The following is a 23,231-nucleotide window of genomic DNA, read 5'->3' as shown; positions in this document are numbered from 1 at the left end:
AAAAAAAATCTACAGAGCAAGGTAAAATCTTCCTGTGGACAGTAATGCTCTTCTTCTGTGTACTTCTACAACGCACACTCAGACGCAGCAGAGAGCGACGGCTTACTACGGCTCTGCTCGCAGACAAGGAAAGAAACAATAGAACAAAACAAATTATAGAATCTGATAAGACCATAAAGACCTCTCTTCATAAATTAAATAATTAACATTTCTTTGTTTAGATGATTGGCCTAACTCAACTCAAAAACGACTTCACCCTACCAGACTCCCGCCCGCCCGTCCCGAAAACAAAACAGGAAATAAAATACATCACCAAAGACCTGATTCATCACGTTATTCGTCATTAAATCGTTCTCTTGTGGGCGCTGGGCCCAGAGTTGGACACATTTGAGCAATAATAAAATCTGTACATCTTGGAGTTCCCGCAAAGCTTTTCTTTAAAAAAAAAAAAAAAAATCAAACTCTTTGTCATATACTCGCACAATTAAGTAACCTCAAGGTTTGATAGCACTTTGGAGTTGATTGTTTACCAGCTAGATTTCTGTATACATATATATTAAACATCAACTGTTATTCATTTTTGTTTCTCAAGCTTGTTAAAAATGTATTTATTTTTTTTTTAGTCCTCTTCCGGGGCAGCACCAGCGTTGCCCTCGCCCCAATTTGATTGGTCGTTCTCAGCAGGTTCCTCGCCCTCCACTTCTTCCCCTTCCTCCCCGTCAAAGTCTTCATCCCGAGGAAACTCGATGCCCTCCAGGCCCTCCTGAGTGGCCTGGTGCGAGTCGGCGCAGTCTGCACACACGCCGTAGCGCCGCGAGCCGTGGCGGATACCCACGCTTGCTGCGAGCATGAAGATCTTCTTGCATACCATGCACTTGTATTTTTTGTCCTTCTTGTGAACCTAGAAGGTAGACAGGGTCGATGACATGGAGTAATTCCAGTTAGTTGTTGTGTAAACGATGCGTTCACTGGTAAATCTAATGTGGACTTATGCTACTTTTCTTTAGTTTTAGTCACAATACAAGTATATTAAACACGAGCAAAGTTAATGTTCTCCTTGAGATCACCGTTGTTGCTAGGAGATAACCAAGGTTTCCCATAGGTCACAAGTGCAACATTCGCCTTCGAAGTAAAAGTTGTGGCTTACCACAAAAGTTTCAAAACTTTTACTTTGAAGGTGAATGGTCTCCGTTTCTGGTTTGAGCTGCACTTTTCATGACTCAGTGTCTTTGATGGAGACTAGGCAACTGCAGGAATCTGCCAGCTTGCTGCTAGCTGGACTAAAGCTAGCGCAAGGAGGTTTTCGGTGCAGTGGCATACATCTCAAGCAACCACTTGCCAACTGGTTGGGGAAACATTTTTCTCGGCCAGGAGGGCACTGACCCATCTTTAGGCCTTTGGGACTGGTGCCTTAGTGGCTCATTACACTTGCCACATTGGTCATGTTGTTCAGTGACGCCACTACAGCTCTGCGCTGTTTACAAAATCCTCCACATCAGTGCTTGTAGAGGAGGGGGAAAAAAAAAAGTGTCAAAACTGGAAGCAAAGACTTTACTGCAACATCTCCCTCTGTGTAACCTGCTACTCTGAGCTTCTGTACTGAGGATCATTAAAATGGTAGTAAAAACTGACACGATTGTAAACTTGTGTCTGGTCAGCACCGGCCACATCAAAAACACTGAGGTTGTGAAAATGAGGTGAGACGCGCACGCCTGGTGCCTCTAAACTGAGTTTCGGCCACTAATGTTCAATCACTTTTGCTGGACGTGACGACACAACAATGAGGATAATGGGAACTTTGAATGGAGAAAAGCTAAAACAGCTGAGGATCTGCACCCAGGCCAAGTTAAAAAGACTGATTATTTCTGAATTATGAGTCATGCAAAGCTCTTCTATTGGAAGCTATGAATAAAATATGGAGCTGAACCATCCACGTTAAGGAAAGTAATATTCTGGTAATCTCGGAGCTGATGGGAGGCTTCAGACTAATCTAGGTTAGACATTTATACGTTTCCAGTTTCTATGCTACGCTAAGCAGAGGTAAGCAGTAGCTCAAAATCTACTGTGATTAATTGGATGTTAGCAGAATCAATATTCCCATCGGACTTGAAGCAAGAAAGCAAACAGAAGTACATCCTTCAATGTCAAAGTCTTCGTCTCAGCCAGTGATTCTCAAACAGTACCCTGATGAAGGAAAAACAGACCAACACGTTTGCTGATTGTGCCATACTAGCCTTTATTTTACCAGTATTGAACTTGAATCCTTTTTTTTGTTGTTAATGATTGATAAAACCGGGGTGTGGGGTTTGGGCATTTATTTTCCAGCTACTAGGAGTGGCTCACCAGAATAACTGCTTTTACCACTAGTGGAACACAGAAACATTTCCCCTTCTTTTTTCACTACATGGAACTGGGATAATCTTTCTCAACTGACTAAGGAGTAAAGTAATTATGCTCCATCTTTAACGGGACGATGCCAGGACAATGATTAACTTGGCCTCCTTATCTTTAGATGCAGGAAATGAGGGACGATCCCACAATTCCATTTGTTTCGAATCACTTTGTTTTTGACCCTACAGTCCTCCCACCATTACAAAGTAAGATATGCAGCCAAAACGTTCTACTTCTGCACTCACTCCCTTTGAGCAAAAGCTACCAGACACAAAACACAAGGTGGAGGTGCACTGATGTGAGGGGGCGGCCAAAACGCTGTGGTGTTTGCCAGAAATTGGAGGGCGCACGTCACGTGGTAGCGCGAGAGGATCCAGTGCATATGCAAACTCACCAGGGAATGTCTCTTTACATGCTCACGGCGGGTGAACAGCTTGCCGCAGATGTCGCAGCTGAAAGAGCGCACACCTGAGTGGATGATCAGATGCCTCTTGAGTGTGCGACGGTGCTTGGCGATGTAGTTACAGTGGGGGCACTTGAGCTTATTGAGGGCTAGGTGTGAGGACTCGCCTGCGTAGAGAGAAAAACAGAAAACATGCAGATGCACAGGAAGGTCAGCAGGAGACAACATTTTGCTCAAGGAAAAGAAAGTTGCTTTAAACCAATAATGGTGAGATGGAGCAAGACAATTATCGTAAAAGCTGCATTTCCACCGAATGATGACAGAGGGGTGTGCCAGCAACCAACATCCTGTTTATCAAATCACTGAGTTAAAATGCATTACAAACCACAAACTGTAATGCAGACATAATTTAGGCAAAGCTACGCACACTGCTAAATGTGACAGATTCGCAATCCCTCTCTGTAGCTGCTGACTGGTCTGCAGGTTAACTTTACGACAGAGGTCACGCTATGGCGATGATACAAAGATCTACGTTAGGCATGAATGTAAAGCAGCACCATGGATCTATGGATCTACTGCTTGGCTCATGTAGTTCAGTCGGGGGAGTGGGTGGTGGGGTTTATACAATTACCAGAGCACTGCAATTGAAACGAGGAGGCAAGTGTTAGCGGGCTACTAAATTAATGAGTCTCTTTATTAAATAATAAACTGAATAACGGTATGGTAAGGATAGCTACACGCTAATAACGCTCGTTAGGAGCATTAAGGCAATCTGAATAATCCATAGACACTGATCTGCCTAATGATACAGAACACACGATTAGCAAGCTAAATAAATAAAGCCTGGCTATTTTATCACTCAAGGACAAAGTCTATGTATCAGCATGTTTATTTATTTCTTTATTATTTTTATTTCAGTGTGTAAATCAATAATAATGCAGATGTCCTTGCACCCTCATTTTCTTCATTAACCCTGTGGGTATGTTTACAAGCCAGCGAGGACAGCTGGGTTTGCAAATAAATAGACGATGTATTGATTTTGAAAAGGCTCCAAACGGGCTGTCTCCACTGAGAGTGGGGTAATAGGGCTGATCCTTTTGTTTGAGCCAAGGAGCGCACAACAGAGGAGTCGTCAAGGCAGGTTGCTAAGGGGAGGAGGGGACGATGGTTGATGAGAAGCAGGTCACCTGTGTATTCACTCGGCCTGCGTGTGTTAAACACAGCACAGAAGCACCTCGGGGAAGTGCAACACGCTGTGAATTTAAGCTGCACAGATTTTGTGTAAATTCACAAACTGCCCTAAAAGTGTACATTTAAATAAATGCATTTTAAATGCAGTGATTTTTTTTCTTTTAAGTGAAAGGTCACATTCAGTAAGGTTACATTAAAAAAAACCAATCCCTATCACACCTTTTCAGCTGATGCCACCTGACTAACCTGCCTCTAAATCATTAATCATCTATTTAAAAACAAACAAACAATCAAAGCAAAATCAAAACAGAAGATCCGTCTCAACTTTGGGAGCAATGGGAAAGAATCTAATTTAGAGTGTGCTGTGGATTCAAGTCAATAACACACAGCTCCTATATGGAATCTGGACTCTGATCTAAACTCAGTTTAGAGTCAGACGAAGTTGAAGGGATGAAATGACGGCTTCAAAATGGCTTGACAATCTTTTCCAGTTTAAAGGGAACATTTAGGAAAATGCAAAAAAGTAGTGTATACCCACTGACCTACCATTTCACACCCGCTGTATGAACTATATATACACACACACTACACACCCTGTCACTTATGACTGTAAGCAGTACTCTCCCCTCCTACATGTATGTGACGATGTCAAGTTATTTTGCATGTGTTAACCGTTCTGTCGACTATTCTGGTTCTCAAGAATATACTGAAATCAATTACAGCTTGTTGTACCGTTGACTGTTCAGTACTGTTGAGTCGGAGCACTGGCCATTTTCATATCCTTTATAAATAGACTGAAAGTAACACATAACCTTGTCTAAATTTGTCTTCCCATCTCACGCCTTGTTGAACACTACTTTTTTTTTTTTTTTAAATAATAAAAAAAAATAGAAAAAGAATTGTGCTCTCTGTGTCATTGTTATACATATACCGTTTTAAAAAAAAAAAAAAAAGCTTTGGTTATAGCTTTAATTTAGCAGCTTTATAGATATTAACCCAAAGGACCAAATTAAACACCAAACGTTGTTGCTCATTTTTACAGAGAAAGAAGCTACATGAGACAGTCTTGCTTTCCATATGTCAGTCTAATTTGCTTAAACTTGCCCCAGGCTTTCCACATACTGTGGAAACTCAAGTCCCGATTCGGTAGAGGAACTTTTACCCCTTGGAAAGTGCCTGGACATCAGCTGATTTGAAATTCCAGGAACTTTTGGTGGAAAAGCACCTCACAGAGATCACAGGTCAGCTGCACCTTCTAAAACCAGTTGAACAGGAGTTCCTAAATGAACCCGGTTGTTTGTCTTCTCACTTGTTAAAAGAAAACATGTTAAATAGACTTCCCACACTCATTTGAAATAATGGGCATTGCACAAGAGTCACTAAATTTGCCTAAGCTGGTAATTTAGCAGTAGTCTAGAGTGTGGCATCTTACCATTCTCCCAGGACTCCCCTTGTTGTAAGTCTTGCATGATGCTATACTGGATCTGATTGGCCAGCTCTGGGAAAGGGGGAAGGGACAAGAGAAGGGAAAAAGACAGATGAGAGGTGGTTGAGAGCTGGAGGGTGGGGTGGGGAGTGGGGGCGACGCACACCTCACAATGTCTTGTGTACACAACTAACCACCCCCACATGAAACAATGGAAGTTTCAGTGAACAACATAGGCAAACACAAAGACACAGGCCCCTACTGTATGTAAAGCAGTGTGTTTTCCACCAACCAGCGCAACAAGTTAAGGAGGCACCAGCAGGAAGGGGGTTAACTGGAGGATGACAGAGTCGAGCCCTCACACGGCTCATCTTACACTCAGCTTTTGTAAGCACTAGTGTGAGCACCTGTGTGTGTGTGTGTGTGTGTGTGTGTGTGTACGTGCACGTCCGGTTCGTAAAGCATCAACGCTTAGAGCCCATTAAAGACACACCCCTTTGTGTGTGTGCGTGTGTGAGTGAGTGAGTGAGTGAGTGAGTGAGTGAGTGAGTGAGTGAGAGAGAGAGAGAGAGAGAGAGAGAGAGAGTGTGTGTCTCCATTCTCCCTGGGTCAATATTTGGAATAGTGAGGACAGCCCCAGTGCATTAGAGTGGATTAGGGAGAGAAGGGACTGCCCCTTGCGGCTTTGCACCTCGCAGGGATTGGGGGTAGGGTGAGCAGTGGTGGGTTGTTTCTATGTGTGGGTGTGTATGGGTGTGCTACAACAGAGACCAGCGTGCATGCAAATACATTTCACCTGCTCTTTGTGCCTTTGCAGCACCCACCCTTTAAACAATCCAACAGTCTTGTTTGGCCAAAGAATTTACTGGCCATGAGTAATGGCTGTGGGCTTGGTGTAGGAAGAACAGGCAGCACCAGCAGAGTAACATAACCTTGAAACACTCTTCACTTTCAATTGCTCTTATCCTATTCAACACCAACCTTCCTTCAACATCAGCCGTCTTTACAACTGAACCACTGCCAAGAATTAATTGCTGCTTTTCTGAGCTTTCACAGCTCATAATTAAATATTTGAATAGTTTGGGACGTTACCTTTAACGCTAAAAAACTGACATATTTCACTAGTCAGCCCAATTTAAAGGCCAGACTAATTATGAAAAACAGGGAAATAATTGACAGTTGTTTGCAACAACGAATAATCTAAAGCACAACAAGAAGAAGACTGATAAAAAGTTACAGTTTTTATTATCCCTTTCAAAAACTGTAACAAACAAAGGCCTCCATTTGTGCTAAAATGTTTCCATCCTTGGAGCGCGACTACACAGATCAAAATGAAGCAAAATGAAAGCCAAGAGCGTGACATCACTGTGGGAAACTGGGACAGCTAGTATTGCTCGATGACTATTCACTCAAAGAGAAATATGCAAGGCAGCTAGTGCGAGAGAGCTGTGTAGTTTAAGCCAGCAGAAGAGTTTTTGTGGTGTGTACTTGTACTAATGACGGAAATGGATCATTCTAGTATTTTCTATCCAAGTATATGTAGATTTAGAAGATCATGTGACACACAAATCAAGACTGAATTACAACAATTGAGCACTGTATTCAGTACATGGCTAATCAAGGCTAGACTGTGGGAAATGCCGTCACCAACCGACCGCTCTGACAAGAAACTTTTTGTCCATAAATGGCGCTGGACAATCGAGGTGAAAAATTGTAATGGTACGGATCTTTCAATCAGACAACAGTGTATCTAAACCAATGCAGAATATCTACCATTGTGGCTGCTGCCTGTGTCTAAAATAACTCACTAGAACCACAATTTGCAAAATGCTGGCTCCAGAGATCTGATGAATTTTTTTTTAGTAATACATTTATAATAAAATGAGGGGGGGAAAAAAAACACACAAAAAAAAAAAAAAAACTTGAGGGAGCCAAATCTACTTATATAGAATGAGGACAAAGGTTAGTGATCTTCTGCAGAGTGGAGAAGTACACTCAGGGTTGTTGTTTTTTTTAGCATCGTCACCTCCCCAGAGACAGAGGAAAACTCACCAGCTTTGTACCATTTATTAACCACTTTTAAAGATTACACAGTAGTACAAGGTACCATTAAACAGTCAGAAATAACAGGGATATGGAGGTTTCTGTCAAATAATGTCTAACACACTTGTCTTTATGGCTCCCAGAGGTCAGTCTACAGTCGTTTTACCATTAGTACCTACCAGTGTTGGGTAAGTTACTTTAAATGAGTAACTTAGTTACATTACTAGTTACTTCTATCAAAAGTAACTCATTTACTTCAAGTTACTCATTACTTTCAAAGTAACTAGTTACTAGGGAAAGTAACTTTGGTTTTACTCAGAATTCTCTTGTTAATGTGTTGCTTCCATAACTTTGCCAGTCTTCTAGCTTGCTTACTTGCCACAAGTGCACTGCGCCACCTACCAATAGAAAGGAAAAAATAATGTGCATATTTCCACGAGAGAAATCCCACGCCTGGACCGTCATTGATTGCTGCCATGATTCTAGCCTACGTCACAGCGTCATGTGTGCTTTGTACATCCAACACGAAAACTGCAGTTGTGGTGCTTTCGATTGTACTCAGAACTCGGAAATTCTGCCTTCCGAATAGGAAGATGTAGGCAACACCAGACTGCAGATGAGCTGCCTGGGACAAAAAAATAAATAAATAAATTTAAAAAAAATTAAAAAATTAAAAATAATAAAATCGGTCCAGGCGTTTTGACTAGAGACCGGCCCGCCATTATAGGAAAAATCATAAAGCCTTTGAATGAAAACAAATGCTATTGTGACAGTGATGTACACCGTTTTGATGGTATATATGCGTCAATCTATCAATCGTTTGTTGTAAGATTCAGATCATTTTTTTTTAAGAGCTAGATATTTTAAATGAGAATAAGAAAGAAAAGTATTTCTTTGTGCCCCCCTTTCCCTGTTAATGCCCTACCTGGCTCCCTGGCAAAACTTTGCTAGACCCGCCCCTGCACAGTTACCAGCTGTCAGCTACGTTAAAGGAGAAAAAAAAAAAAAGATCCTGGTGTTATTTGTCTCTCAGAAACAGTTCATAACTTCCCTTCAACTCATCCATGTCACCTAAAAGGCAAACCTGTTTCTCCATCACCTGTTCAGCTCTGATGATTCAGTAAGGACATCTCCTGGTTTCATCTTCATGCTTCCCTCTCACCACATATCCAAACCGATATCATGATCAGCAGTGTTTATGGCTGTGGTTCCAGCAAACATCAGCTGATACTAGAAAGTAATATTAAATAAATTCTAACAACAGCTGATCAAGCTTAAACGTGCTGCTGTTGTTTAGCGCAACATTTCCTCTTTCTGGCACAAAGTGAGCGATAAACAAACGAGAGAGAAAAGCCGATCAGCTGATCATTGATCAGTTTCATGATTGAAGTAGCAACAGGAGAGTGAGGGAGAGAGAATGAGAGAAGAAGAGACCGCTTTGTGTCTTTTTCATTGTAGCTGAAGTACCGGACAAACTGCATTCCTATTCACCTCAATACGAAACGCGTAATATTTTCTCTGAATATGAGACGATTCCGTTTTTTTTAAACGGGATGGTTGGCAACTCTAATAATTAACCTTATGAATAAAATAAAGTTCAACATCAGAAACATCATAGCACCTACCCAGCTGTATAGAAACTCCGTCATGCTAGCTAGTACACTGTACGAAAAAGTCAGCATAACGAAAATAAACTCCACCTAAACTTGGTTTATATCTGACCCGGATAGACTGCAGGTCATAACTTCTTACCTGAAGTTCAGTTCACCTGACACCAGCGGCCGCCTCGGTCCGCCTCGCCCTTTCCCTCATCCACCTGCTGGCCTCCACCACTTGCTAATGCTACTGAATCTGTGGAAGCTCCACGATAGCCACCACACGAAGTAATGAATAACGACCCTATCTAAATCCCAGTAACGATTAACGCGTTCCTGATTTTGGCATAATAACTAGTTACTAGGGGTGGGGGAAAAAATCGATACTGTGTAGTATCGTGATATTTTGTTTGCTAATAATGTATCAATACAGGGACAGCAGAAATCGATATTTTGTTACAAAAAAAAGGTTTTTGTGCTCTGACTTCAGAGCATGTTGATCCTTTTTCTGAGCAAGAATCCTGACATTCCTTCACTGTCCAAATGTGTTTAACTTTTTTTTGGCAGCAATAAACATGACAGTTTACTTATTTTAACTTAATTAAAATAAAACATGTCTTAAATTAAGTTTAAAACTTTTTTATTTTATGTAAAATTATATTTTGTTTTAATTTACTTTCAAATTCTTCAGTTGCTGAAGGGGCTGCATAGTTTTCATAAATTGCTTAGTTCAGAATAGCTATAATTGTACCAGATGGTTGCATTCAGTTAAGTTGGACTAGACTGTAATACAAACCGTTCAGTTTTTCAACAATAAAACTGACTGAAATGAGAGAAAGACTGAGTGCGAGACTTTGATATTAAATAAAATGAATATTGATAAAGTTTACCTTTATGTACAGAATCTGAATATCGCAAAATATTTTAAAAAATTGCAATAATATCGTATCGTGGGATGTATGGTGAGTCCCACCTCTACTAGTTACCGTGCTCGTTACCACAATAATAACGTAGTTACTGTGACGCGTTACTTAATAACGTGTTAGTCCCAACACTGGTACCTACTCAGATCAGCTTGACGGGACTCGAGGCAGTACGACTCATTTTTCACCGCAATTAAGTACCACCTTGCGTGGGGTCGTTATAGCAATGCGGCTGAACATCCTGTGACGTCATTTGTATGTGACACGAACACCACAAAGGTGGACGTTGAGATGACATATTTAGACTTGTTCAAAACAGCTGATGAGATCAGGATTCTTTGCCAAAACTTTTGTAGTTTCAACCTCAGCTCTAATCTTCAGAAGAAGAAAAAACCCTCAGCAACTTAACTTAGTCTGCACTCTGTAGCACTACTCCAAAATGGGAACTAACACTAATACACACACAAAACAAAAAACCCCCGCTTAGAATACACCAGAACCAGAGAAATACCACAAACGGTACAATTTAACCTTAAATGAACGTTGTATCACATGTTTAGCGCACAAGCGGGGCTACATTTCTTATGACCTAAAAAGAGGTGAAGCGCCCTCCTCTCCAACATCAAACAGCAGCAGCATAATGTGCTGCACATTTTAGCCTTAAATTCTCTAGACACCACCACTCGCAGATATTTCACAAAAGGCCGGCCATTAGTTACAGACGTTCAAGGTTCTTGACTGTAGTAGTTAAAGGGTTTAAGCGTCTGGATGAGGAGGTGGTTATATTTTGGTGAGCCGATCATTATTTACATTGAAAACGCAGCACATACTGCTCGACTAAAAATCTGGTAGTTGAGGTAAATGTACTGTTGGACAGAAAATATAATTTCGGGGTAAACAGCTGCCTTAAAACCTTTTTCATGTGATTGATATCTTACACAAAGCCATAAACATCTCTTTATTTGGAAAAAAGCTGTATATACTGAACAGAGACATGGAGCACACATGTTAAAAACTAACAGCTTTAAGTGAACTCTCTCTAGGCCAACACCCAGCATCGCTACACGTACATTTTAAAAGAGGCCTTGGAGGCACAAAGAGCATTCAAGTGCATTTAGGGAGGTCTGCGGGAAGAAATACTTCCCCTGCTTTCTTCATTATCCCGCATCAGGGAGGGCTTCTGTCTCTCTCACACCACACGTACATAAAATGTAGTTCTCTACTTCTTCTACACACAGTCTTCACATCCTCTTCCCCCTATCCATACCACTCCACTTAATATGTGATATCATTATGGTTAGATGGAGAGCCATGCTTAATGGCAACAAGAGATGGAGAAGGCTGGATCTAAGAAGAGATTACTAAGAGTGCTACAACGTATGCGGACTGGATAGGGTGGATGAAGGAACAGACAGAGTACAAATGTAACCAGTGTTAAACAGAAGAGAAAAAGACTGAAAGGACAGAAGATTTCAAGAAATGGAATACATGAAAGTCTCTTACAGAAACAAAAACGACCTCAGCGTTAGAAGGACAGACCTGGCAACATTAACATATCTAGATCTCTCATCTCTTAACTTTTATGAGCCCAACGGTCTGGAGTATTTGGTGAAGCCCGAGTCCAGGATTGGCTTAATTATTGACCATTCATGGCAGGTTAGATGCTTGAAAAGCACAGATTGGACTGCTTTGGGTTCAATCTGTGCTTTTATTGGGTTAGCAAGTAGGAAAAGTTTGTTACTTGATGATAAAGCCAACTGAATGTTGCTTTTGAACCACTCATGTTTCAGGGCTCTACTCAGTAATCTTCACTATATTTTTTAAAACCTTTTTGGCCGACAAATGTGCAGCTACAGACTCCTTTCAAGGTTGGAATTACTTCTAAAGCACAGTGCGTTATTCTGCATTTGGACAAAAAAAAGGGTTCGTTTACATTATTCACTTTAAATACAAGGTTTTAATGTGTCATGTGACTACCAAGAGTGCAGAGATGCTTTACAGCGGAGGACAAGAGCTCGGTCTGAGGCTCCACTGTGTGTTGTAGGAGTTTCTGACAGAAGGAGTTTGTCAGGCATGATGGGGGGAGGGGTAAAGGAAGAATATAAACACTTACACAAGAAACAAAATTTCTTATGCTAATTACTACTTAGCATTAGCTATAAAGGACAATCCACATATTCTCACATCTCATAGCAAGACTGTTGTAAAGTTGAAAAGGCGTGTTAAATGTGTGTCTTACCAGCATTTTCGGAGAGCGAGGAGAAGTCCTCTCTGGGGTAGGAGGCTGAAGGCTGGATGAACATCCCCTCATCAAATCCCTCTTCAGGCTCTGGTGGGAAATTGTAGACAAACCGCCGTGTTGTAGCTTGTTTTTTCCTCCGTCCACTTCCAGCTGCAGCATCTGGTGCCTCTCGCTTTATTGCTGCGGGTGATGCGGCCGTGCCGCCTGTGGCTGGCTCGTTCCAGACGAAGACCCGCGTCTGGCCACTTGTCGCCCGCATTTCATTGGTCTCTGCTGAATCAGATGAGTTGTCGTGGTGGGTCCAGCTACCAGAGGCTCCAGGGGTTACCAGGGCACAGCCCTCACCCCCGACCACTGTCACCTCTATATCACTCGTCTCCTCTTTCACGCGGCCATTTTCGTCATCTTCTTCCATTGCCTCCTTCCCTTGATTGCTGCTGGCCTTGATTGATAGCTTTGACAGGATGCTTGTCGCCCAGAAGTTACTTGGCTTACGGTCTAGCCCCCTTTGCCCCTCTTTGGCCACCATCTGCCTCTTGTTGTAGTCCACCACCACGGAATCGGGAGCTTCTTGCTTGATGCTGATGTTCAGAGCATCCTTTATAAAAGCCCTACAAGAATGTACAACCTCTGTCATCTGGAGGTAACTAGCAACTGACATCACCTCAATGGCATTTTGGCTTGTGAGCAGCAGATTCCCAGAGTAGAGAAAGTCGAGGATGACCGAGAAGCCCTGCACAGCAGCAACATCTAGGTGTGTGACCGTGGTCTGGTCCTGGGTCTCGCTCTTGGTCAGACAGTAGAGGGTTTTGAAGTAGCGGCTGCCTGCGACCAGTATATTTTTGTGCGCGCGGAACACCTGGCCCGAGACGACAATGTTGACGTCACAGAGGATGCCACTTTTGCGTTGCTTGTCCAGCTCTTGTAGAAGCTGGTAACAGTAGGAGTTCTCGTTGGGCTTGTTGCGGTAGTCTTCCTCTGTGCAGTTAGTGGAGGGGCTGGTGTTGTCCGAGGGCCTCAGTGTCTCCTTTTAAGCAAGAAGGAAGAAGAAAAAAAAAAGTATTTTAAAAAACTGTGTGTGCCCACACAAGTAATTTGCAAGCGCAAGCATAAATGCAATCGTACACAAATGTTTTCCCTTCCTGTAAGTCCTGTCTTTACAAAAAACAAATACACCCACTGGGTTCCCAACGACACTGTTGCACCTGTCCTGGGGGTGAAACTGGTTTGACAGGCTGCTGTTAACGGGGAGGTGGGAATGACGGAAGGCAAGGTCCAGTACTTTAAGGCTAGGTAACACACTAATGTCAATGTGTTTTCTAAACCAAATTCCACAGCTGCAAATGTAAACATAAAACACAACCACATATTAATAAACACGAGAAATGACTGTATTCAACCATCACAAACAAAAGTAACACATCTTATTCTATGTACCAATAGAATGCCTGCAAAAACCTGAACATGACGCCATATTTGAGCACGATGGCATGTTTGTTCAGCTAAAGCAAGCGTTACAAAAACTTAACACGTTTCTGAGGTAAGCATTAGTGACCAATCAGGCACAGATCAAGTCAAATATCTGACTGATTCAACTCCTGCCAGATGTTGTGTTCCAAGTAAGCGGAAAACTCAAGGACTGAATGAAAGTGCAAATAGAGAATACAGTTCCTTTAATGGCCACTAAAGACTGGCTCAGTGAGAGAGACACACGTTAAATGCCTGTATTAAAATGTTGACATGTATGGAATGAATTTTCTTTTTAATAACTTGAATAATTTCATATTGATAAGGCTTAAAACCATGGTTATAGTCGCCATGACTCCCAGGTGTTAACAATACACCTCCTGAAGTTCCCCTCCTTAGGGTACGTCCCCACTAGCTAGCCCTGATAGATTTGAAAACTGAAAAGGCTCCGCGTCCACACCAGCGTTTTCAGTCATTTTCACAGAGTTGTGCGTCCACATTGAAACGGCCCAAAACGCTTACGTTCCAGTCATGCGCAAAAGCCATTGAGAATTAAAGAACTTGAAGAAAAGCTATCTGGAGCAATCAAAACAACCGCTGTATAACGCACTCTGCTATCTTTGTTTATTTGGTCACGTGACTGCGTCACATGACTAAAATGCATCATCGTTTTAGAAAGTCTGCGTTTTCGTGTGTCCACACTGCGACGGGACAGCTGCGTTTTGAAATGTATGCGTTTTTGAGAGTGTTTTCCCTTGAGGAAAGCGCCATCTTAGTGTGGACAGGAGGTCAAAGCGGAGAGAAAACTGGACATAGCCTCAGTCTTTTCTCCTTTTGGAGATTCTCAATGCAGTCATTTCAAGAATTAACATGACTTACTTAACAAGTGTGTCTCAGTTTTGGTAAGCAAGATTCTACCCTTCTGTTGTAGGAGATGTGTCTCTGCAATGAACCTACACAATCTTTGAAATCAGCTTGCTAACTGTAGCATTAGCTGATAACTTATCAGTCCACCCTTTCACCTAAACACGGTCACTCCCGGCCTCAGAAAGAAAAAAAGATGGCGATGGCTATAAAAGAAAAAAGAAAAGTAGAGCCTTCAAAATGCAGAATCTACAAACCGATGGGTGAGATCACTGCTGCTACATTAGTCTTTTAGATACAGACCGTGGTTTCAAAAAGGGAAGAAAACAAACACATAACATTAACACTACACAGAATGAAACAAATGGACTTTCAGTGACCCCTATATACACTCGCATGGATAAGAATAATTCTGGATTAAGACCTCTATCCATTTGTATGTCCTGATAACACAGTTTGAGGCACCATTAAGAAACTAGCCATAACTGTGCTAGGAGCATTTTTGAAATGTCTCAATGTCTTGAGTTTGTTTTATTTTTTTCTCCCCCTTCATTAAAACATGTTTTCTTTCCATTTATATTCTTTAGTTAGTTTCTACTACAGATTCACAGGATTCAACGTTTTGCACATATTCTGTTTCTAAACAACTAAATTCTGTCACTTGATGAACAGGAAATAGGCCATAAATAGACCAGGAGGCCTGAGAAGTATCCAAAACAAGCATGGGAGGGGTACAGGCAAAGGCATCAAACCCCACTCACCTGGAAAGAGTTGAAGGGCAAAGAGCCCGACTAACACAGAGCAGGAGAAAGAGGTGTGTATAGAGATGTGCATGCATATGCTTAATGCAAACATCACATAACACACAGTCTGGGGTGAAGTAAATGCATATATACTCACAGACAAAATACAATGCGCCCCCCTCCCCCCAAAAAAGTATGTATGTATGTATGTATGTATACACACAAAATCATAAACCCAGAACATGTATGTCAGTTTTCCCACATGATGTACACAAGCAGGGCATATATCTCTGGCTCATTTTAGAATTGCAGAGCAGATGTCCTAATCCAGAATAATTCACATTGCTCAAGCCCTGCATTTTTGCCCCCACCCATCACCATCTCGCCGGCGCGCGTGCACATCCACACACAAACCCTGCCTACACGTACAGCTGGGGTTTCAGCTCGAGTAATTCAGATTAAATCCATTTCTCTGAGGTCCCCACCCAGCCCCCACCCACCACCCCTACTCGCTCTACACTGCAGCTCTTGTCCAGGGCAGCCTGGTCACAGTATAGGGGAGCTTATCATCCTCTGCCACAGCTGGAGGGAGAGAGATGGGATGGAATAAAACGAAAGGCAGAATGAGGGAGAGATAGGAGGGGTTGACTTTGCAGACCACATAAATAAATAGAGGATGCACAGATAGAGCACATTAGGAGACAAGAAAGCTGCACTGCACCATCCTGGTGGGGAAAAAAAAAAGCAAAAACGTAGAAACAGAACTGACAGAAATATATGAAAAGAAGCTGAGAATGTGCTGATAACACACACTCCAAGAAAATGAATAAAAGGCTGAGCTTGAGAGAGCAGTGAGAGACAGGGCGGAGGAGAAAATGTCGAGCAGAGGGGGACAGAAAGCGAGCGTGATAGAGAAGGAGTTGGGTCACCCCATTTTAGCCTTCACAATAGCTCGTGTTCTCCCCTAGGCTTATTGTCCACTCACTGTGGGCCTTTGTGAAAAGGCTCGGCACTCACTCTCTTATTACACAGCAGCTCCCACTTGCAAGCATAGAAAGGAGCCATGGTGCATGTGGGTGAGGCTAAGAGGATGAGGAGAGAGGGAGAGAAATTATTCCATGATATACACATCAAAGCCTGTGGAGGGGCACAGTTATCATGTTGAGTACTATGGGTGGGGTGGGGGTTAATATAGCGTTGTGGTGACAGGCAGGAGAGCGATCGCAACAAGGGGAGTCGGATATGCTTTCAACTTAGGTTGTCAACACTCATGCTTGTTTGTTTTTGCCCAGAGTTTTCAATTTTCCACCTAACAGCATGAAATAAAATAACCTTAATGACAACTTCAGGGCTCAACAGACTCAGAAAATAAATAAATAAAAACAAATACATCTCAAATACCACAAATAAACCAACACCCACAAACTTGCAGACTGCTTATCATTTGCAGCAACTAACCATCCCGCTCCCAAACACCCTGACTCCTCTCAGCTTTTATCCGGGCTAAGTTGCTCCATACTGGCTTCATGAGCAGCATCATTCTTTCTCCAGATGTGCCATGTGTGAGATGGGAGCTTAAGAGAACCAGCAGATCAACCCTGCACAGCAGATGCTGGAGGCAAAACCAGCTTGAGCCAAAAGAGAATGTGGGGACAATATCAGCCTCCCCCAGTCATGACGTGGCTGGGTTTTTATTTGAGCCAGAGATGCCAGGGGTGGAAGAATAAAAGGCAGAAAGAGAGCACAGCATCCAAGAGGGTGCTTTGATCTAGGTCAAACATGAATGCTTCAAAATCTTACAGTGAAAAGCCAATAACTGCTGATTTACAGGTGGATTAAACAAACCAAGATGGTCATAAACCCGAGCCTTGATGCTCTGACTGCTTGTAGAAAAGAATACTTCAACAAACTCAACCACAAACCCAAACAAACCACAATGCCCCCAAGGCCAGCAGATCCATGGCAAACACTCAGACACACCTCCAACAGATCATGTCATACAACAAGGTCCCCTTGAAACATAATAACCCACTGGAGCCAGTTTTTGTTTACCTTTTATGCACACATGTTTGCCTCAGTCCCCTCACTTATACCCCACCACCCTCCATCTATCCAGTCCCATGACCAGCCCAACCCCGAGGCCATCTCCACCAGTCTTTCACTAACTCCCTCCATCTAGTGTATCCTTCACTCAGCCCCCCCTTTCCTCACCCAACCCGTCTGTCCCCAGATGCTAGAACAATACTGCAGTGTGCATTTGGCCCAAGGTGTGGGAGGGCTGCACTAAGCGAGTCCCTGCCTCCCAACAATGCTAAAGAGCCGGGGGTGTCACTGACAGACTCAACGAGAAGAATTCTCCCTCCGGCTCCTCCCCACCCATTCCCCTGACCTGCGTCCCCCAATAAACACCCCCCTCCCGCGTATCCACCCCGGTCTATCTGCTAGGCACCAGGCTGGCAATAGGCTGGACCCCTTATCCCTTGTGGGAACACTCAATCACAATGAATATGGTGTTTGTCTAGGGCTACAACAAGAATTAAAATCTGAATTTTTCAGGCCAATATTAATGTCATCATTTCTCAGAGACTTTGGGAAAAAAGCATTTCCTTCAGCTTTAATTGCAATTCAACAGAAATTAAACAAATAATGAAAAGAGAAAGAAATACGACCCGAACTAAACGTGTCCCGGCCTGCAGGAAGGGAAAGTGGGCTTTTAGGGAGCAACAAAACTAAAAGAAAGTGTGTGGGGTTGAAACACAAGAACAAGAGAGACACTGTCAAATAATCATTTTATCTCCGCTCTTTATCTTATTTCAATAATCGTTAGAAGCCAAAATTATAACTGAAATTAAAGTTTGATTAATGATGCAGCCCTATGTTTGTCTCTACTAAAATGACAGGATGAAAATTACATATAAAAAAGAAGCCTAAACATATCTTAATTTCCCTTTTGGAGAATTAAGTGTAGTGATATCATCTTACACCCTCATTTAGACCAACACAGTAGTGTTTGTTTGGCCATCAAATCAAATGGGTCAACATACATCATCTGACCTGACTACAGCCGTATCCTGAGCTGGTTCGGGCACATATCGCTGATCTCTGGTGAACAGGCGAGATGGGGATTAAATTTGTCATTTATACTCAACAACAACAAAAAAAACAAACAACGAAAACAAGGAAGTAAATGAGGGGTAAGAGAGAATGGCTGTCAAAAACTTGGTGTGACAAATGACAATTACACATCTCTCTGTGTCATCATGTTAAGAGGAATACCAGCCACATAGTCTCTGCACACAACCATGACAAGGAACTTTCTCTATCACTCTGTAACATCTAGAGTGGGTTTAACACACCCTCAGCCGCCCTCCTTTAAATACGTATTAAAAGAAGTGTATGGACTGCCCATTTTTCACCATAAAAAATAAAACTTTTCTGAGAATTTAATTTAATTAAAATGGTCGTACATATGTGACTTCATATCTAATCTCAGAAAACCTTGTCTCCTTTTGCCTCCGTTTACCCTTTTTTTCCCCCTCTAGTGAGCACGGGGAACAATCTGACCATAAGACAGCATCTAGAGAATTAAGGACAACGGCCCCCTTCTCCAAGGATACCCACATTTAACACAGCTGCCCTGGTGTGCTACAGATAATTGAATTAGGTTTAACAAATGCAGCAGAGGCCTGACTAACATCAGGAATGGGTGAATAGAACAAGACGTTGCCTCATAACACCGTAGTTCCCCTTTAATGTACTGCTTCATAATGCTGTCTCGCTTACACTGCTGCCTATTATTTCAGCAGTACTGTGTTTGCTGTTTTGTTTACTTTAAAAAGGCAGACCAAGTTGAGGAAGCATAAAAACAAAAGATAAATAGTTCAGAAAAAAAAGAAAGAAGGCTTTAAGCTTTAATTCAATCTTTATCTACTCAGCTATAACCATTTATGAGGAAATGGCCTGAAAAACCTCTCAAGACAGCGTCTGGGGTCCTTGTTGCTAGGGAAAAGCCTCACCAAGCCCCTAATCCACTCCTAGTGCTCTCCTTACCAATTAGAGATGTGTACAAGTTAGTGGATCACTTTAAGTCATTCTGATTAGTGATTGCGTGTACAAAGGAAGGAACTAAATGTAGTAGTACAATCCTCTTCACTCACAAATCACAGACAAATAGCACACCGCTCTTAATTCTCGTGACAGCCCAAGCCATTCTCTGAATATGAGGTAGGATGTGGCAATTTAAAAAGGAACTGAGCTCCCCCCCTACTGTAGGACTAATAAGAAAAATGTCCTTTGACACCGAACTGTACAGACAAATCTGCCCTCCCTGTTTTTATGAGGTCACTAAAAGAGTATTGTAGAAGTGTTGCTTAAACTGTAATAAAAAAATGACGAAGCAATAAAAACATCTCATGGACATCAATAAAGGCAGTTCACATGCAATAAGACGTGAGTGTTTTGAATTTTTTAAAAAAAGGCATTCAAGAAACTGATACCCAATTATACCTACATCGAGCTTTAGCTAACTACACACTCTTTAAGTGCCTATTAAATAAAGTGGAGTCATTTCCTGTAAGTATGACCCGTGGTTTCAGTCGTCTGCAAACAGGATAAGCCTTTAATCATAAGATATGCCCCAAAGTTATAGCCAGAGCCCAATAATCCAGAAATATGGATGACAGGCTCAGGTGATGCTGTGTCATCCTATTACTGACATCTATTTTCACTCTTTCAAACCTTTTCAAACGCTGCCTCTGGGCAAGCAAGATGTCACGCTCAGGGCAACCTGATTTACTCTCCCCTCCTTGTCCAGCACTGCAAGTGACACCATCTATGGATTTTGGGGGGTCATTCTCGCACAATGCCTCTAATTTAGCTCCCTAAAGGGAGGCGGAGGTGGAGGAGCAAGAAATGCGCCAGAGGTCACCCGGGACAGAGAGGCAGCAGAGCTGCATGAGAGGCGGGGGGTTGGGTAAGGGGTGCGGTTCCCCGAAGGCTGCCAGGGTCGAGCCCTTGCCATTGTGCGACCTCTAGCAAGCTAGCGATCAAGACTACTGCTGGTGAAAGGACTAGCTGCGATGTACAGTGAACATCTAAAAGTGCTCCACAACACCTTCACTGTCCGATATGTATCCCTTCATTTTCGGCAGTTATCGGTGATTAGCAGTTAATTGTGACATGCAATTAGTCACTTGACAACAAACAGCCTCCGGAGCGATATTAGCTAGCAGGTGTCAAACTGGAGCAGGTCTTTAACTTGCCCGGTGAGTGGGCACACAACAGTAACTTGCATAGTACAATATATTTTGAAGTGCTTTTGTTTTTCCACTCTGTCACCCCTTAGCTTCGGTACAGGGGCTTTCCAATGCGGCCACTGGTCACCTACCTCCGGCTAAACAGTAAAGCCGCGGGCGGCTTGTGAAGCTAGGCTAGACATTAGCTGTGGTCGTTAGCGCACACCGATGCTAACTATTTAGCCGGGAGAAGGGATTGTGAAGCTTAGGTAAAAGCTCATTTTCCTGCCAGGCTGCGCTTTACAATTTGAAGTAACTTCTATTATGTGTGACAGAAAAGGGAAACAGGTAATGACATTAAGGTATACCGACGGTGTGACAGGTATTTCACGTTACGTAGTTAACTAAACGAAAGCGTCGTGGAGTTGGGCTAACGTTACCTGTTTGGTGGGATCGTTTCTCCCGTGCTCAGAAGACAGGTGATGTCTCAGCAGCAAGGCCCGCTTGTAGTTGCGACTGCCTTTGACGAGCTCGTCGCTGTTTTTAGTGGCAATGTTGTGACACCAGGAGCACGACATGAGTCCAGTCTCCTGGCAAAATTTGAGCCATGGAAATTCTTGCAACCACGAAGCGTGGAAAAGCGAGTGTTTCTGAAGCAGCGTCTGCGGTCTCATCTCTACCCCAGATTTCCTGGATCCCGTCTCGCCTCCCCTGGCAGTCTCCTGGCCGTCAGCGCTGTTGCTGTGACCGTTCCCCGCAACCCAGTTTTTCCCGTCCCCGGACCCGTCCTCCGCTTCCACCGAGTCGACACGATCGTCGCCCTCCGCAGCTGCCCGACTGCCCCCTTCCGGGTCCTCTTCTTCCTCCGCCTCGGGTTCCGTGCTATCGCTGACAGATCCAGCGCCCTCCACTCTCTTCTGCGATGGTCCTTTCGCCCCCAGATCCCTGTCCTCCTCTTGATCCGGCCTGTTCCCGTTAAAATGTCGATCTTGACAGGCCGGGGCCTCCCAGCTGTTACAGTTCCCCCCACCGATACCGCTGGAACCCGTTAACCCAGCTAATCCACCTCCTCGGAAAGCCAGCGACCTGCGGTTTCTCTCACCGGACATTTTTTTTCTTAATATATGTTAGAATCTTCACTTTCTCAACAGTATCCCCCCTCCTCCGATTAAAATGCTGTGTTTATAACCGATGTGTTTTCCGAAAGAGATGGACCGTCGTCGTTTCTGCGCTCCGCTCGGCCCTCCCGGTGAGAGTATGTAGGTTATGCGGAAATAAATAAAGGTTTTAAACGCATAATGAATTTCAGGGTTCTCGCTGCGTCCGCGCAGGCCCCGCAGAGGTCGAATGGCAACGACTTTCCTCCCCACAATGCACCTCGACCAGAGGGGGCGGGGGGGAGGGGACGCGTTGGTGGTAGTGGTGGTGGGGGGTGGCTTTTTAAAGGAAGATGACGGGGGGGGGGGGGTGTAGATCAGCATGGGGTCTTTTGTGCTTTAAAAAAAAGCACCCATTTTCCGCATGCTTTTCATCTGATATCTGTTTGTTTTATTAGACCGCAAATGTCAAATCACATTCCTCACGGCGGGGTGTCCCAACATTCACGAATGTCTGCAGTAGGAAACTTGTCGGGTGTCTTTTTTATATTATCCATTTATTTACTTTTTATTATAGTGAATATATGTATTATACATAAATAAATAAAGGTTGGCATTTGAATATAAAGAAGTGGGGCCAATAAATATACATAAAAGCATGTTAACCGAGATATTTATTCCAAACAAAATTGCTTACACTACACTAATATTAAGTCAAGATTCGACATTCAACACCACAATATTCCCTCTGAGCTTTATGTGGTGTGTGTAAGAATGATGCCTTATATTTTGTATGTGCTCGAAGTACATTTTCATTTGTGTGTTTTTTTCCAGACCTCCTTTGTTGAGTTTGCTGATGCATGTTGAACCCTAAAACAAAGGTGTTATTCATTAACTGAGATTTTGTATATATATATTGAAACGCGCGTGTCTGAAATAAAGTCACGCAATGCGTTTGGACGCGAAGCGTCATTCTCTGGAGACTCCAGCCTTGTATTCTCGCGTATCTGCTCGTCTCCCACTCCTTGTGATCAAAACGAAATCCAGTAGGTGGCACTCTTTCATCTGAGCGTCTTTTCTCACCCTCAGTGTGTGTCACATTGCTTGGTGTATAGTTTCATTGCTTCCCAATTAAGAGCTTTGCACACACAGCGTGTGAACAAGAGTGGGAATTAACCCGGGTTTGGATGACAGTAACGTGGAGGATTGTATATCCCACAGGAGTGGGTAAATCCCCGAGAAGAAGACAAGGAATGTTTTGTATGGCTAGTGTGTGTGTTTATTCATCTAGCCCGTACACGCTATCAGCTGGAAAATAAAAATATAATGGAACTAAAAGGAAAAATAACTGAAATTCCTTCGATTCTGTCATACTAAAATGCAGTGTGTCATCTCGCATCAAATGAACAGCAGGCCTCGCAGGTGGCAGTGAATTCTGTCTCAGCAGAGCAATGACTGCTGTATCTTTAAAATTAGAAATAAATCTTGAATTGACTTGATTGTAAATGGAGGTTAGTTTGAGCTTAAGAAAGATATGCTCAAAACAATATTTAGCCGAATATATATAACTCTTAAAAAGAAACAAAAAGAAGAAAAACAAAAAAGAAATAGA

The 23,231-nt window shown here is 42.9% G+C and overlaps 1 protein-coding gene across 2 annotated transcripts; it reads right to left on the bottom strand.

Annotated features, from left to right (window-relative positions):
• Nucleotides 1-370: 370 nt before the first annotated feature.
• On the bottom strand, nt 371-21,877 carry zbtb10 (zinc finger and BTB domain containing 10). 2 transcript variants are annotated; one of them, XM_026155775.2, is made up of 5 exons: nt 20,963-21,877; nt 12,212-13,241; nt 5,418-5,483; nt 2,786-2,961; nt 371-901 (listed from the first exon to the last, which is right to left on the bottom strand). In XM_026155775.2, exons 1-5 carry the CDS (start codon nt 21,629-21,631, stop codon nt 620-622), a joined length of 2,223 nt encoding a protein of 740 aa, XP_026011560.2. In that variant the 5' UTR covers nt 21,632-21,877; the 3' UTR covers nt 371-619. The 2 variants fall into 2 exon arrangements, with proteins under 2 accessions (XP_026011560.2, XP_026011561.2); XM_026155776.2 differs by lacking the exon at nt 5,418-5,483.
• Between the last annotated feature and the right edge of the window lie 1,354 nt (nt 21,878-23,231).

This window comes from Astatotilapia calliptera, chromosome 22, assembly GCF_964374335.1.
Source record: "Astatotilapia calliptera chromosome 22, fAstCal68.1, whole genome shotgun sequence".
In the NCBI taxonomy this organism is placed as follows: domain Eukaryota; kingdom Metazoa; phylum Chordata; class Actinopteri; order Cichliformes; family Cichlidae; genus Astatotilapia; species Astatotilapia calliptera.
The sequence above is the reverse complement of the archived record's forward strand: the minus strand, read 5'-3'. Positions and strand labels throughout refer to the sequence as shown.